The sequence below is a fragment of the Sinohyriopsis cumingii genome, chromosome 5 (genome assembly GCF_028554795.1).
Source record: "Sinohyriopsis cumingii isolate HCF-2022 chromosome 5, ASM2855479v2, whole genome shotgun sequence".
Lineage (NCBI taxonomy): Eukaryota > Metazoa > Mollusca > Bivalvia > Unionida > Unionidae > Sinohyriopsis > Sinohyriopsis cumingii.
The window spans coordinates 76,280,271-76,297,449 of NC_142965.1; the positions used below are offsets into that span (position 1 = coordinate 76,280,271).

The 17,179-nt window shown below is 39.8% G+C and overlaps 1 protein-coding gene across 1 annotated transcript in view; it reads left to right on the forward strand.

Annotated features, from left to right (window-relative positions):
- LOC149799488 (phenylalanine--tRNA ligase beta subunit-like) overlaps window positions 1-17,179 on the forward strand; it is a 103,290-nt gene that overhangs the window by 33,451 nt on the left and 52,660 nt on the right. The window contains exons 8-10 of the mRNA XM_089958865.1: window positions 3,789-3,939; window positions 13,943-14,051; window positions 15,434-15,566. Of these exons, the coding sequence (XP_089814991.1) occupies window positions 3,789-3,939; window positions 13,943-14,051; window positions 15,434-15,566 (393 nt within the window). The remainder of the gene's footprint in view (window positions 1-3,788; window positions 3,940-13,942; window positions 14,052-15,433; window positions 15,567-17,179) is intronic.

Below are 17,179 nucleotides of genomic sequence, written 5' to 3' on the forward strand. Positions count from 1 at the left end.
TACATGTCTGCGGCATGATGCCCCAGTGCTAGACATCACTATAAACTGCCACATTGCAGACATCGTAGCGATATGACTGAAAAATTGTTAAAGCTACGTTAAAAATCAAAATCACATCACATCACATCACATCATATTAATTATGTCTTTTGAATGTCAACTCATTTCAGTTCACAAATTGCACACTGTTATAAATAATATCTTGTAAGTAACATAATTAAAGCAACTAACATTAATTAGTGGTTTTTCCTTTTGCATAACAAATGTAATTAACAGTAGCAAGTTACAGCTATACCCTGAGCATTGAACTACATTGAAACCTTAAAAAAAATGGGTTTTGTCATCTTTTTAGATTCACTTTCTACTTTAAAAGCTTTGCAGAATCTTAAATCTGACAACCAATTAATATCCCAGGTATTACAGAATCTTAAATCTGACAATCAATTAATATCCCAGGTTTTACAGAATCTTAAATTTGACAATCAATTAATATCCCAGGTATTACAGAATCTTAAATCTGACAACCGATTAATATCCCAGGTATTACAGAATCTTAAATCTGACAACCAGTTAATATCCCAGGTATTACGGAAGCAGGATATCCTTATACAGTCTGGGAAGAATATTCCTTACTGTTGGCTTCCATGTCACACTGTCATAAAAGGATAACGAAAGGGCAGATAAAGTCAGTCAAAGCTGCACTCAATCATTTTTGAATGAAAGAGTTCATATACGAGTTTCTGATATTGTATAAATCAGCATGCTCATCAGACTTGGTAAAATTTGTGGAATGAAATTGGCACAAACTATTGGAGAGTTACATCCCTTATATCAAACAAATTCTGGAGATGAGGTGGTATTATGTTGATTGCGTATCAAGCATACATGACTCGTGCATATGTTCTGAATGATTGGCTTTGGCCAGAGCGTGTATCATGACGGATTTCACTGACAGTCGAACACATTCTAGTCAAATGTCAATTTGGACTTTGTGGTATAAAAATATTTTGACGTGAACTGCGTCAAGAAACTGTTTAATGCTGTTCCATTTGACAGAATCTTGGATTTTGTGAGGGAATATGGTTTATGTAACAAATTTAGATCATGTTTTAAGAATTTTATAATTGTTACTTTATATTTTAAATTATGTACATTTCACATAACTTTAACATCATTATGTTTTTATTTTGCATTGTAATTCATGTTTACATTTATTTGGAAGGGTTTATCCTCCAAAATTGTTGCACTCTCTATTTTTAAATTTTTTGGAACTTTACCTTTAACTAGTACAATAAGTCACTGTTATGCTGTGGTACCATAAAACACTACAACATACATATACAAAACATTTATTTTCAGTTTGTATGGCAACATAATTACAGTTCCCCCCTTTTATAGCACACGTCAATATAATGTGATTCTGGATATAATGCACTAGCACTATGAACCCCACAATAAAAATTATAAAAGTTCTAATTTAATGGGAAAAAAATTAAAAATAATTTTAGACATCTCTCAGCTGAAGTCTTTACATAAAAGCTACTGTATTTTTGCAGTCTCAGTTTATTTCTAATTAACCACTGTTGTGTTCAGGCAAGGTAAGATATTGTATTCCTAACAGGCTATTGAACACGCAAAATTACCCATGTCTCTAGTAAGCCATAAGTGGCATTGGTCCATATCAGCTATTGTATGGGGCTAAAGTACATGACTGCCAAATTTACCTTTGACACTAATGTTGATTGAGACCTGGACCGCAATAGATCACATAAAGGATTAACAGCGACATGTCTTTGGAACCTGCAGACCTTTTCTGTAATCTGGCGCAGTGCAGCCCAGAAGAGATGTTCATTTGCATAATGTATCTGCAGTGAAATAAGGCTTATTTAAACAATTAAGTGCCACTTGAAGTGAAATTAAATTTAAAAGTGATTTTAGTATGTTAATCTTGTAATGAAGACGTTCAGGGAAATGAAAGCTTATCTTATGAATAGGATTTTGATTTTAAGGGATTGATGGAGGAGGATGTTGAAGAGGCCATTGTGCAGGAGCATGGGACATTTTAACTCATTTGATTTTATTCAGAACTGGATAAAAACTGATGAGGACTGCCTCACTGTTGAATATAAGAATGATGATGATGTAATCTAGTTTTTTCTAGGTACCAAACAAAAAAATTTAGATCTTTATCAAAAAGTTGTAGGAGTGATCAGGAAGACCCACCAGAAGAATCCCATGCTGATTCCAAAGCAATATTTGCATTTGAGAAATGACTGATGTAGCTAGAGATCAAGGACATTGAGCCCTTGTAAATTATGCATCTGAGAAATATCGTAGACTTTGCTAAAAAGAAAAAGATTTGGTCTCCATCATAAAATCATGTACTACTTGCACTAGGTAATGCACATCATGTGAGTGAATAGTGTTGATTCTATCTCGACAAGCACTTTTTTGTGAACAAATGTGTCTGTTATGGTCATAATTTGATTTTAAGTGGATTACCTACATGTGTTTAAGTTTGTCTTTGTTTTCCGTTATTTCATAATTCAGCATGTTGCACATAATGAGACATCACTTGGACACTAATAATCATATGTAACTGATATTGTGAACTGAAAAAAGTATATTTTATTGATTAAAAAATGACTTGACATAACTCTGTGGACTTGTTATAGAAAGATGTTCATTTATTTAATTGCAGAATGAGGGTAGGAGTGGTAAATATGTGACTGAGAGCTAAATTAAAAAAGAATGAAGCTTTTAACATCAGGCTGCTTTGGTCTGATGAGCAACCTAAATTTAATCATTTTAATGCAAATGATTAAACTACTTTAATCACTTCAAACTTGATGCAGTTGTAGATAGAAAATGACACCTTCAAGCATATTGATTAAAATGAGATGTTTATTTATATCATTGTTTGTAATAAACAAACTATCACTATACATTTGAAAGGCGCTTTGTTTACACTGCCTAACACTCAAGTACACTCAATTTTTTTTATATCATTTTCACTATATTGCTGTTCGGTACATAATTTGTTTGGCAGTTATCGATCATGACTACTGTGTTATAATGGGGGAGAGCTGTATTAGGGCCTGGCAACCTAACATTTAAAGTGGCCAGATTCCTAGATTGGTCTTTGGCTGTTAAAATTTGAAAAGTATTTGAAGTGCTATTTATGGGTTATTATTAACAATGATAAGAGTTTGTTTCTAATTTTTTTCCATTGGAACCTTTAGTATTATGTAAATCAATTTAACGTTGGCTGTTTGGATTAATAATTTTGCCAATTACTGCAAAAATCTCTGTGATGAGGAAATATATTTATTTGCTGACATTGCAGATAATAATGGTACGTGCATGAACAATTTTCCAGTCATCAGCAGTATTTTATTTATTAATGTGACCGTGATGTTGAGCTTCCACTATGGTAAACCAACAAGATAAAACAAAATACTTTTGATGCATGGAAAATTGGAAATTTGTTATTATTGTTATATTTTGTATGTAGTATTTTATATATTGCCCCCTTTTCCGATTTCACTCTTTGAAATCTTGGAGCTGTTGTAGCTCAGTGGGTACGGCAATACTCTGTTGACCAGAATGTTACAGGTTTGATTCCATCCTCTTGACCTGAAACAAATAAGCTACTCATTACACTATCTCACTTATACATTTTTCCACAAATTATAACTGCTTAGGTTAAGCACTTAATTACATGTTTTGAGTAGAATATGTTGGTATTGTCTATTCTAATTATTTACTGCTTTTCATCTGTATTTTAGAAGGAGGACTTTAGTTGCCATTGGAACACATGACCTTGATACTCTTCAAGGACCATTCATCTATGATGCCAAGCCACCAGCACAGATAAAGTTCAGACCTCTGAACCAAACGAAAGAGTTCACTGCATCAGAAATGATGGAGATGTATTCAGTATGTTTTCAACAATAAAAGTTTCTTTTATTTTGCATAGATTAATCATATCTAAATTAAAATTATTGTCTGAAATTTAATCTTGATGCTTGTGCCATAATGTACATTTGACTAAACTAAAGAACAGTGCTTCAGTCTGCATGAAAATGATTCACAAAAAAGGTCTTTCAAATATTTAGAAACTTAAAAGAAGCCTTCCTCATATTCATGCAAATATTGTCATGAGATTGAATTCCAAGTGCACGTTATAGCTAATGTCAGACCTGCCAACCCTTAAGACTTTGCAATAAGTCTTATGGAAGTGACCCTTAAAATATGGACAAGCAGAAATGTGATTGTTTGCAGTAAAATCCAGATAATAGCTTGTTTGTATTTGATTTAAATCCAGGTTTCACATTAGATTCAGTGGAGTTGGTCAGGGAACTATATCAACTTTACAGGAGATCCTTAGATGCTTTAAACTGTGCATATTTTATGATGCAAAACATCTGCATGATCAAGCTATTTTTTTATTTTTTTAAAATGGCGTCCAATAAGCAATGTTTCATAACAAAGGAACATTTAACCTCATAAAAGTTGTAATAAAACCGAAGAATAAAAGGGAATATTCATATTCTTTGGGAAATTTTCAGAAGGGCAATTGTTACGGTTAGTGGAAATTATGTGTTGATTTGTTTATGGCACATGGCGGGTGTGGGGGTGTAGGGGTTGTCTAGGGGTGGGGTTCTTCTTATAGACTTTAACGAATTATGAGAAGTTCCCCTGGTCCTTATTCAGAAGGTTAATTCTGGACACTATATTATTTATTGACTAAATATATTTATGGCTACGAGCCCCAGTCAGCAATGCCGACAGTTAAATTAAAAGAAATACAAAGATGAAATTTAAACAATAACAATTTAATAAATGAAATTTAAAAGAATTTAAAGTAATCAATGTCTCTCTTTCACCCAATGATCCCTTTGATCATCATTTGAGTTCGCAGTGTGAGGAGATTTTTCCCTTCTTGAGTGCTACTCATCTAAATCTCTTCGTTCCCTTGTCTTTCTCTCCTTTCGTGATCTCCACTTCCGCTTCCTCTTCTATTATCCTTGTTCCTTGCCGTTATCTTGACTTCCGGTTCCTCTTCTAGTATCCGGAACCCTTGACGGTATCCCTTGAGGTCACCCGAAATTCACTCGGTATCTCTCACCGTCACCCGAAATTCTCTGAACTTCTCTCGTCCCCCGAAATTCTCTGAGATTCTTTCGTCCCCCGAAAGCTTCCTGTTGAAAGGTATAATGCATTAGCATAGGGTTATAAAAATCTTCCCTCACACTACGTCACTGAACTGAACCATCAGTTTAAGGCGGGACATTTGGGTCGCGCATGCGCACACATCGAAATTCCCATACACTTCCGCCGCTTACAAAAATGGCGCCATAACACAATCACACAAAGGATTCAAATATCTACATACTGAGCCCTATCAGTATATACATACAAAATATTTCAAATATGATTGTACTAAAATATTACTACGATTAGTAATATGACTATCTATATATTTATATATATTTATATATTTCCTACACAAGCGTACCAAATCCACAATATTCACATTCAAATGGTGATAAACGGCAATCCGTTACTCAATGGCAAAATCTATCATTACGTAAACAAATTTCTTGTCTACCAAAATATAACTACGCAAAGAAATATTAATTCTTATAGCGGCTAGCGAGCAATACAATTCTTCACAAATACAAATCGTCCTTTCAAAAGGGCGTAAACGTAATAATCCACGAAATAATATGCACACATATTACTAGCGAAAGAAGAGAACATTTTCGCCTCACAAAATAAGGTGTACATAGTAACATTATGAATAATGATGCAACGAATCAACATCGTAATCAATCGTAAACAAAAGTACTAGCTAAAGTCATGAAAAAAATGCAAAATATTAAGGTCATAATTAACTATTCATACTTCAATACAAGTAAAATGTATACATACGACAAATTCTCTTCAATTAACAGCAGTCGTATCAAGCAGAATCAACGTAACATCAAACTTACCTGATCGAAGCTATTTCATGAATTTCCTAAATTCCGCCAATTTTTACGAATGGCTAACGGAGTGTGTGTCACTGCGACTCTTAAACACCAACTGACGAATTTCAGGCTTGTACAAGTCTTATTCCAGCTTCTCGAATCAAGTCCCACCTACAACGCATCCCGATTGGATGGCGACGGACTCTGGTCATTTGATCGAACTGTCAATCATAAAAATGTCAGTCTGTGTGTCCCCATGTACTGTCCAGCCTACCATTGTCGGCTCCCGGCTCTTTGAAGTTGTCTACGTCACGTGTTCCCATGTACAAAGATTCCCGCCAGATTTCCACTCAAGAGCTCAAACAAAGACTGGGTTACGTAAGAGGATTAGCCAACTTAGGCACTTGGAAAAACAAAGCTTACCTGGCTCCACTTACAGACTTATAAATACATGTATAATACAAGGGGTTGGGGTAAAACATCACATCCCCCCACGCTTGAGAATAAAATCAGGATTTTATTCACTCAAACTAAAAAAGCAAAAGTGTTACACGATATAAAGAACAAAATCAGCAAAATGAACTAAATGCTAAACTGAGTATGAACACGAAAATATAACAAATGATCTATATCATTTCGGCGCTTCTACTCATGAAATCTGCGCCTACGTTTTCAGATCCTTTCACGTATCTGATCTGCATCTGGTACTGCTGTAAAAACAGCGACCATCGCATCAATCGACCATTGGACAACTTTGCCTGCGCCAGATAGGCGAGTGGTTGGTGGTCGGTCTCCAATATGAACTTACGTCCATATAGGTATCGCTCGAACCGTGATATGCCGAACACGATTCCGAGACATTCCCTCTCCGATACTGAGTAATTCTTCTCGGCAGCAGACAACTTCCGGCTGCCGTATGCGACAGGAAAAAGCGTCTTGTCATGCTCCTGGAGCAGTACTGCTCCCAGTCCCGTGTCGCATGCATCGGTGCGCAGAACGAATTCTTTATCCAAGTCCGGTAGACGAACAACTGCGTCGGATGTAAGTCTATCCTTTAGCGTTTGGAATGCGTGCTCACACGCATCTGTCCAAACGAACTTACTCGGGGTCCGTTTCTTGGTTAGGTCAGACAACGGGCCCGCAATCGCGCTGAAATTAGCGACATACCTCCGGTAATATCCGGCCAGTCCCAGGAATGACCTCACTTCCGTTTTCGTGGTGGGGCGTGCGGCGTTTCTCAACTGCTCCACCTTCGACTTCTCTGGAGACAGCGTGCCTTGGCTCAGGGTATGTCCTAAATAGTCTAATGTCATGAAACCAAGGTGACATTTGGAAGGGCGGGCTGTCAAGCCCTCCTGACGTAGCCGCTCCAAAACGTCAGCTAACAGAGCGAGGTGTTCACCCCATGTCTCTGTAGCTAACAAGAGGTCATCCATGAAGTTGTGGACACCCCTATCGCGCAAGGGCTCCAACAACTTCCGCATCATTCTGGTAAAGACGCTGGGCGCGTTTTGTACCCCGAACGGCATCACCAACCATTGGTATGTCCCGTCGGGAGTAGCAAAAGCAAGCTTCGGTCGGTCTTCTTTCCTTACCGGAATTTGCCAATACCCCTTGGACAAATCCAGTTTGGAAAAATATTTCGCTTTCGAGACCGAAGCGAAGATATGTTCGGGGTCAGGTAGCATTTCAACTTGAAATTCTGTCACCTGATTCAGCTTCCGGTAGTCGACGCAGAACCGATGGGTGCCGTCCTTCTTCTGCACTAAGACTACTGGTGAGCTGTACGGAGAGTCGGCAGGTTCGATTACTCCCAGAGCAATCATCTGCTCGATTTCTTCCCTTACAACTTGTCGTTTCGCGTGGGGCAAGGGGTAGGGTTTACGCTGAACTGGTCGGTCGTCCACCATCTTTAACCCGAACTCGACAAGCGTCGTCCTCCCGGGTTTTTCTGTTAGCACGTCGGAATATCCGGCCAGCAAGGTCTCTATCTCGTTCCGCTGCCCTTCAGTTAACATGGGGTCACACTCCACGTCCGACGGAGTCTCGGCCCTCGTTAATGGACAGCTCGGGACAGTGTTAGCACCTTCCGTATCGCCTTCGATATCCTCGGTGACTATCGCTGCGACAACAAAATCGCTGGCGGTCTCCCTTTCCCGGTACCTCTTGAGCAAATTGGCATGGTACAATTTCTCTTTCGTCGGTAGCTGTATCCGGTAGGTTTGACCTCCGACCTTCTTGGTGACGACGTATGGACCCCTCCAGGAAACTTGCAACTTGTTGTGTTCCTGGGGCAACAACAACAACACTTTGTCCCCTACCTCAAACTGACGTGGTTTTGCGCGCTTATTGTAATTTTTCGCCTGTTGCGCCCTAGCTCGTTTGAGATTTTCTTGCGCGAGAGAACAAACCTCTTCCAGTTTGTTGCGCAAGTCCGCGACGTACTGGTAGGTAGTGCGTACTTCCTCTACAGCGTGGTCGTCTGTCCACAGCTGTCTCAGTACGGCGATTGGGCCGCGTACGGTTCTCCCGTACAAGAGTTCAAAGGGAGAGAACCCCAAACTCGCTTGCGGTACTTCCCGGTATGCAAAAAGCATGGCCGGAATATACCGGTCCCAATCCTTGGGGCGGCCTTCGCACAATTTCTTGAGCGTGTTTTTCAAGGTCCCATTAAACCGTTCGACCAATCCGTTACATTGGGGGTGATACGGTGTAGTCGTGAGGTGTTTAATCGACATGAGACGATTCACCTCCGCCATCACACGACTCATAAATTGTGTTCCTTGATCGGTCAAGATCTCGTCGGGCACTCCGACTCTTGACCAGATCGCAAACAGAGCTTCCGCGACGGTTTCCGTGTCAATGTTACGCAACGCAACGGCCTCCGGATAGCGTGTAGCATAATCGACAACCGTTAAAATATATCGATTTCCGTGCGCAGACGCGGGTTTTATCGGTCCGATTAAATCCATGGCAACACGTCTAAATGGTTCATCGATAAGGGGCGTACTCCCCAAAGGGATGGGTCGCTGATCCGTTTTCGGTGCCATTCTCTGGCATTTGTCACAGGAGAGACAGAACCGTTTTACGTCTCCCTGGACCCCTGGCCAGTAAAACTCTTTTACAAGACGGTCACGCGTCTTAGCAATTCCCATGTGTCCACCCATGAGACTCTCGTGTGCAAGTTTCAGTACTTCGCAACGCTTTTCCTTTGGCACGACGACTTGCTTGAAGTGTTCGTTGTGTTTCCTGGCGTGGCGATACAAGATTCCCTTCTTGTAGACAAACTTCACCGCGCCGTTCGGAGTTTCCCTTTCTGTTCCCGCTTCTGCGTGTTTGTGCAACTGCGCCAGAGTTGCGTCCTCCTGTTGCAGCTTCCTTAACTCCGCTGGAATAACATTACTAACCGGTGTCGATGTAACTTGGATTGGCTTTTGTTTCGGCTGTCGACTCATGGCCCTGGTTTCAACAGCACTCACTGGCATAGGTGTGCAGGTTTCGGGGTTCGGCTGGGGTAACACATAACGGCAACCCAATATGACGTCATGTGATAGCCCCTCCAAGCAAGCAGCTTCAATTTTCCCCTTCACGTATGGTGAATCGAGGTCCATGACAGCTACTGGTAATGAGTCACGCGCGCAGTTCGCGTACTGAACTTCTATTACCTCCCCTGTATAGTCCTCCGGCTTGACATATTTCTTGTCGACAAGCGCGGGGACGCTGCACCCAGTGTCATACAAGATGGTGGCGCCTTCACCATTGACAGTTGCGGCCGCAAGGTTGGCTGGGTTGCGACTCGCTTCCGGCACACATTCCTTCTTAGCTACGACATTCACCTGGGTCTGCCTGCCCTTGGGACAGTCCCTGGCAAAATGCCCCAGGCGCTTGCAATTAAAACATGTCGGCGGCCCTCGCCGACTTGCAAGTCCTGGTTTCGTGGGTGAGGCCTGTCCAGGTCGATAGGCGGCAGCCCTACCTGTAGGTGCCCCTCCGACCTTCCCGTCGCCCTGACGGTTACGGACAGCCGGCTCAACCTCCCCCATACGACGCGACTCAGAGGGTCGGGGTCGGTCAGCAACCCCGGAACCTCCACTCTTCGAGTGCGCCTGCTCGTATCGCTCCGCCATGTTAGCGATCTCTTCGAGCGTCCGGTGTTCTCTTTCTGCTAAGAAAACTGTCAACTCGCGACGGTAAGTACCCAGGACATGTTCCTTGAGTATTACCTCGCGTAGCCCTTCGTACGTGCGTTCGACTTCGGCCATTTTCATCCACTTCTCAAATAAACCTCGAACACGGTTGTGGAATTGAGAGTGGGTCTCTGTTACCTTTTTCACCGAGTCCCGGAAAAGTTTCCGGTAAGTCTCGGCGGTCAGCCGATAATGGCAGAGAAGCGCCTTCTTGAGGGCAGTGTAGTCATCAGCCTCTTCTGCAGTTAAGCCGTGGTAGACTTCCCGAGCTGCACCTTGCAAAAAGGCTGAGACATTAATGGCCCAGTGCTGTTCAGGGACCTGATGAGCGCGTGCGAGTTTCTCAAACTGGACGAGAAAATCGTCAATAGCCTCCTCCCTATCATTGAAGCGTGACATGTTGATCTGGACTATCCGGTGGTCGATGAAAGGTCGGCCGGTTGTTCCAGAGCTTGTACTGGCGTCGTCCCGTCCGTTGGTCCTAGCTTCAACTCTGACCTTTTCCATCTCCAGAGTGTGAGCGAGTCTGGCTAGCTCCAGCTCTTTCTGGGCGTCTCGGTCCGCTGCTATCTTGGCTAACTCTTGGTCCGCTGCTATCTTGGCTAGTTCTCTCTGGGCTTCTCGGTCCGCTGCTATCTTGGCTAGTTCTCTCTGGGCTTCTCGGTCCGCGGCTATCTTGGCTAACTCTTGGTCCGCTGCTATCTTGGCTAGTTCTCTCTGGGCTTCTCTTTCCGCTGCTTTTTCGGCCTTCCATTCCTTGATCCTTTCTTCTACAAAGGTTGCCAGGTGATCTCCCTCGTATCCAAGATCTTCCGACCCCATGGCGCGGTATTCCTTTATCATTTGTCGTTCGGTAGCCATTATACTAATGTAAAGTGATACCTTGTCTCAAAATTCAAACAATATACAGATATTTGTAATACCAGTTTAAATACTTACCTGTCGACAACAACTAGTTTCGTTCAGGTAAGATATTTGTTCGATATCTGCTTCACACGTACTGCTATGAATGGAAGATCTACAAAGCCTGCACATATGACAATAAAAATACAAGATGAGAAAATCACAAAATTTCAAATACAAAGAATGGAAAATATCTCACACTGTTCACTAATACTTCTACCAATAACTTTAAGTCCCAAAATAATATATATGTCTAATTCATATCCCGGACGAAGCGCCCACTGTGGGGGTGTAGTGGTTGTCTAGGGGTGGGGTTCTTCTTATAGACTTTAACGAATTATGAGAAGTTCCCCTGGTCCTTATTCAGAAGGTTAATTCTGGACACTATATTATTTATTGACTAAATATATTTATGGCTACGAGCCCCAGTCAGCAATGCCGACAGTTAAATTAAAAGAAATACAAAGATGAAATTTAAACAATAACAATTTAATAAATGAAATTTAAAAGAATTTAAAGTAATCAATGTCTCTCTTTCACCCAATGATCCCTTTGATCATCATTTGAGTTCACAGTGTGAGGAGATTTTTCCCTTCTTGAGTGCTACTCATCTAAATCTCTTCGTTCCCTTGTCTTTCTCTCCTTTCGTGATCTCCACTTCCGCTTCCTCTTCTATTATCCTTGTTCCTTGCCGTTATCTTGACTTCCGGTTCCTCTTCTAGTATCCGGAACCCTTGACGGTATCCCTTGAGGTCACCCGAAATTCACTCGGTATCTCTCACCGTCACCCGAAATTCTCTGAACTTCTCTCGTCCCCCGAAATTCTCTGAGATTCTTTCGTCCCCCGAAAGCTTCCTGTTGAAAGGTATAATGCATTAGCATAGGGTTATAAAAATCTTCCCTCACACTACGTCACTGAACTGAACCATCAGTTTAAGGCGGGACATTTGGGTCGCGCATGCGCACACATCGAAATTCCCATACACTTCCGCCGCTTACAAAAATGGCGCCATAACACAATCACACAAAGGATTCAAATATCTACATACTGAGCCCTATCAGTATATACATACAAAATATTTCAAATATGATTGTACTAAAATATTACTACGATTAGTAATATGACTATCTATATATTTATATATATTTATATATTTCCTACACAAGCGTACCAAATCCACAATATTCACATTCAAATGGTGATAAACGGCAATCCGTTACTCAATGGCAAAATCTATCATTACGTAAACAAATTTCTTGTCTACCAAAATATAACTACGCAAAGAAATATTAATTCTTATAGTGGCTAGCGAGCAATACAATTCTTCACAAATACAAATCGTCCTTTCAAAAGGGCGTAAACGTAATAATCCACGAAATAATATGCACACATATTACTAGCGAAAGAAGAGAACATTTTCGCCTCACAAAATAAGGTGTACATAGTAACATTATGAATAATGATGCAACGAATCAACATCGTAATCAATCGTAAACAAAAGTACTAGCTAAAGTCATGAAAAAAATGCAAAATATTAAGGTCATAATTAACTATTCATACTTCAATACAAGTAAAATGTATACATACGACAAATTCTCTTCAATTAACAGCAGTCGTATCAAGCAGAATCAACGTAACATCAAACTTACCTGATCGAAGCTATTTCATGAATTTCCTAAATTCCGCCAATTTTTACGAATGGCTAACGGAGTGTGTGTCACTGCGACTCTTAAACACCAACTGACGAATTTCAGGCTTGTACAAGTCTTATTCCAGCTTCTCGAATCAAGTCCCACCTACAACGCATCCCGATTGGATGGCGACGGACTCTGGTCATTTGATCGAACTGTCAATCATAAAAATGTCAGTCTGTGTGTCCCCATGTACTGTCCAGCCTACCATTGTCGGCTTCCGGCTCTTTGAAGTTGTCTACGTCACGTGTTCCCATGTACAAAGATTCCCGCCAGATTTCCACTCAAGAGCTCAAACAAAGACTGGGTTACGTAAGAGGATTAGCCAACTTAGGCACTTGGAAAAACAAAGCTTACCTGGCTCCACTTACAGACTTATAAATACATGTATAATACAAGGGGTTGGGGTAAAACATCACAGCGGGTAAAGATGATTGCCATTGGGCCCACATGAATTTCTTTTATACAGATTACGTGAGGTATAGTGTAATCAAAAAGCCATTAGGCTCTGTGGGGTTGGGAATTGCAGTTGGTGAAACTGTACTGGAGGTAATTAAGATTCAAGTAAATTTTGCAAACTCTTGTGCTGAACACAATGTTTGCCATCATTGTATCAGTCTTGAATCACACTTTTGGACTTTTAAGTACATGTTTTCCTGCTTGACAATAGCAGTACATGATATTTTGTTGCATTTTACTGAAAACTGGTCCAACTTAAGGAAAAAATTGACTGCCTTACTGAGAAGGCCTTATTAGGGTTGGCAACTCTGTAACGTTAATACTGTACCATGGATGTGGAACCCAAATACCCTTAGGTGATTTTGACAGGCTTCATCCAAATGCATGTTCAGAAGCAAGATGAGTCTGTTTTTTTAGAAAGAGTGATTGTAATTGGAATGATTCATTGTACCAAACGTTTGGTAGCATCCAAAGCTAATTGAACAATATCAAAAGTTAACTCTTACATAACAAAAACTGATCTATTCCCCAAAACATAGAAGATCATGAAGTTTCACTGTAGTCAACAAATATTCAGGTGACATATACTAAGATGTAACATGATTAACATGATCCATGGCTTAAACTTCTGCTGTGATATTTTTTCTGCAAACTTCGCTACATATCAGCTGATTTTAATAATTTCAGATTTAAATTATAACTTATGTATGTACTTGTATCTTTCAGTTGGACAGTCATTTGAAGCCATATCTACCTATCATTCGAGATAAGCCAGTATATCCAATAATTTATGACAGCAATGGTGTGGTACTCAGTATGCCACCAATTATCAATGGTATGTAATAAATTTGTGTATACCATAACCCAGTTATCAATGATATGTACTAAATTTGTGTATTACATGCTTCCAGTTATCAATTATATGTACTAAATTTATAGCCTGCCATTATCAATTATATGTAGTAAATTTGTGTATAAAATGCTTCCTGTTATCAGTGGTATGTCCTAAATTTGTGTATAGCATGCCTCCAGTTATCAGTGGTATGTACTAAATTTGTGCATAGCATACCACAAATTATCAATGATATGTCCTAAATTTGTGCATCACATGCCTCCAGTTATCAGTGGTATGTCATAAATATGTGTATAGCATCCCTCTATCTACAGTGTGCACTCAGCTCTGCCTTTACATAATGCATTGGTAGATCAAGGTTTATGCAGTATGTGTTTCTTCTTAGCACAAGGTAATGAGCCTATGTCCCACTTCAGAATCTCTCATGAATGATGTTGAGATGCCACCTCTACCTCCCTTGATAACCGCTCTGGTGGCCTAGTGGTTAGTGCGTCCGCCTCGGATGCGGGAGGTCGTGGGTTCGATCCCCGGCCGAGACATACCAGAAACTTAAAAAATGGTACTAACAGCTGCCTCGCTTGGTGTTCAGCATTAAGAGGTTAGTGTTAGGACTGGTTGGCCTGGTGTCAGGATAATGTGACTGGGTGGGAAATCATGCTACATGTCTGCGACATGATGCCCCAGTGCTAGACATCACTATAAACTGCCACATTGCAGACATCGTAGCGATATGACTGAAAAATTGTTAAAGCTACGTTAAAAATCAAAATCACAAATCACACCTCCCTTGATGATTCAGAAAACAATGCCAGATGTTAATACTGTTGGAACGAGATATGCAGCTTTCTCTGTTAAATAAGGCTATATTGTCAAGATTGTCAATAATAGAACAGGAAACAAATTTAAATATCCCATTGGGAATATGCCCATGATCCTACCTTTAGTGGCATCAGGGTGCAGAGTTGTATTTATTTCTTCATGTGAGGCATGAATACACAAATCTTCAAAAATCAGTAATTAAGAATCATATATGAATAGTTACAATGGTACCAGTGAATACTTAAATTGTGTGTGTCTGTGTATATATATTCTGCACTTTTCCTTAATCATGAAAATTATATGGTATATTCTTCAGACTATGATAAATATTACTTAATGAATCTTAATTCAGTGTGGGAACCTCAGTTTAGTCTCACAGTCAGAAATAAGTTATCTTTATTTTCTGTGGTGTTTCTATGTACCCAACAGGTGCTGTGCAAGGAACATTCTTTTGACACATTTAAAAAATATAGTCAATAGTTTAATGGCATGGTCTGAAATGAAAACGGATTATGTGTAAAAAGAAAATCTTTTTTATCTTTCAGGAGAACACAGCAAAATATCATTAGGTACAAAGAATGTTTTCATTGAATGCACAGCTACGGACCTGACGAAGGCAAAGATTGTTTTGGATACCTTAGTGACCATGTTCAGTCAGTACTGTGCAAAGCCATTTGAGTAAGTTTGTCTGCATCGTTCACTCTTTGTACTTGCCATACTCTGTGGACAACATTCTTGAGTACACTTCTGTCAATAACTCCAATAACTCCCACACAACACATGATGGGGTCCAGAAACAGAGACCTTCTCTCTCAATAATTTGCACACATTGTTGCCCAGAAACATAGAACTTCTCTATCAATAACTCATGCACAATGGGACTCAAGAACACAGAACTTCTCTCTCAATAACTCAAGCACAATGGGGCAAAAGAACACAGAACTTCTCTCAATAACTCAAGTACAATGGGGCTCAGGAACACAGAACTTCCCTCTCAATAACTCAAGCACAATGGGGCTCAAGACATGAAACACTCTGAATAACGTACACACAATGGGGTGCAAGAACATAGAACTTATCTCGCAATAACATGCATGCAATGGGGTCCAGAAACATAGATCTAGACAACTGCATAATGGAGCATCAAATTACTGAGTGCACCTTAGACATATGTAGAAAGGAATGGATGCTGATCAGGAAATAAGAGCGGGGTTTAAATGGTTGAACATTCATTTAATCTCATTGGGAATAATTTTCCATAAATAGCTGTTTGTAATGAAGTTGTTTGTTTTTCTGTATAAAATATTATACTTTTTTAAATTTATTTTTTATATATTTTATTATTATTTTTATTATTTCATTATTTTGTTATTTATTTATTTAATATTTATTTTGGAGATAATCAATCTCTGAAAGACCTTTGAAAATATTACTTCATGGGGTTTCAGCACATTTAATGTGTACCATCAAAAACATGTGTATCACATCACTGCCTTTTGCAGCGTGAACATGGACACATTCTAGTGTTATATTCCCAATTTAGGACAAAACAAATTCTTGATATAAAAAATGATAATACATTTATATCAAACAAGGAGACCGCTCGGGTGGGCTTAGTGGTTGGAGCATCTGCCTCCGATGTGGGAGATTGTGGTTTCAAACCCCATCCGAGTTGTACCAAAGACATAAAAATGGTACTAACATCTGCCTCGCTAGGCACTCAGCATTAAGAGGTTAGTGTTAGGACTGGTTGGCCTGGTGTCAGGATAATGTGACTGGGTGGAACATTATGCTACATGCTGCAGCGTGCTGCCCCATTACTAGATCACTATAAACTTCCACACTGCTGACATCATAGCGATTTGACTGAATTTTTTTAAAAGCTACATTAAGACTCCAAATTGCACACACACACACACACACACACACACACACACGCACACACATATATTGAACAAGAGCAGTATCAAAACTATTTGTTTTGATGTTAGTATAATATTGAAAATGTCCTTTTATTGCAAGTAATGGCAAACTTTTTGTTCATTGTTGAGCAAACATTTAAGTGCCGATTCGGGAATTTGAAGATACTACAAACTTTGGAACTCACATCAGCATAATGAACTCTGTCAAATTAAGCATTGTTGTCATTAATTATGCCTTTACTTGGTTCCCTTGCTTTCATGATTTTGATTCAAACAATTGGTCACTAACGTCAAGTATTTTATGATAAAACAAGTGACGTCAATTTAAATTTACAGATTCATTGATATGTGTTGGCGCAGTAATTTCTG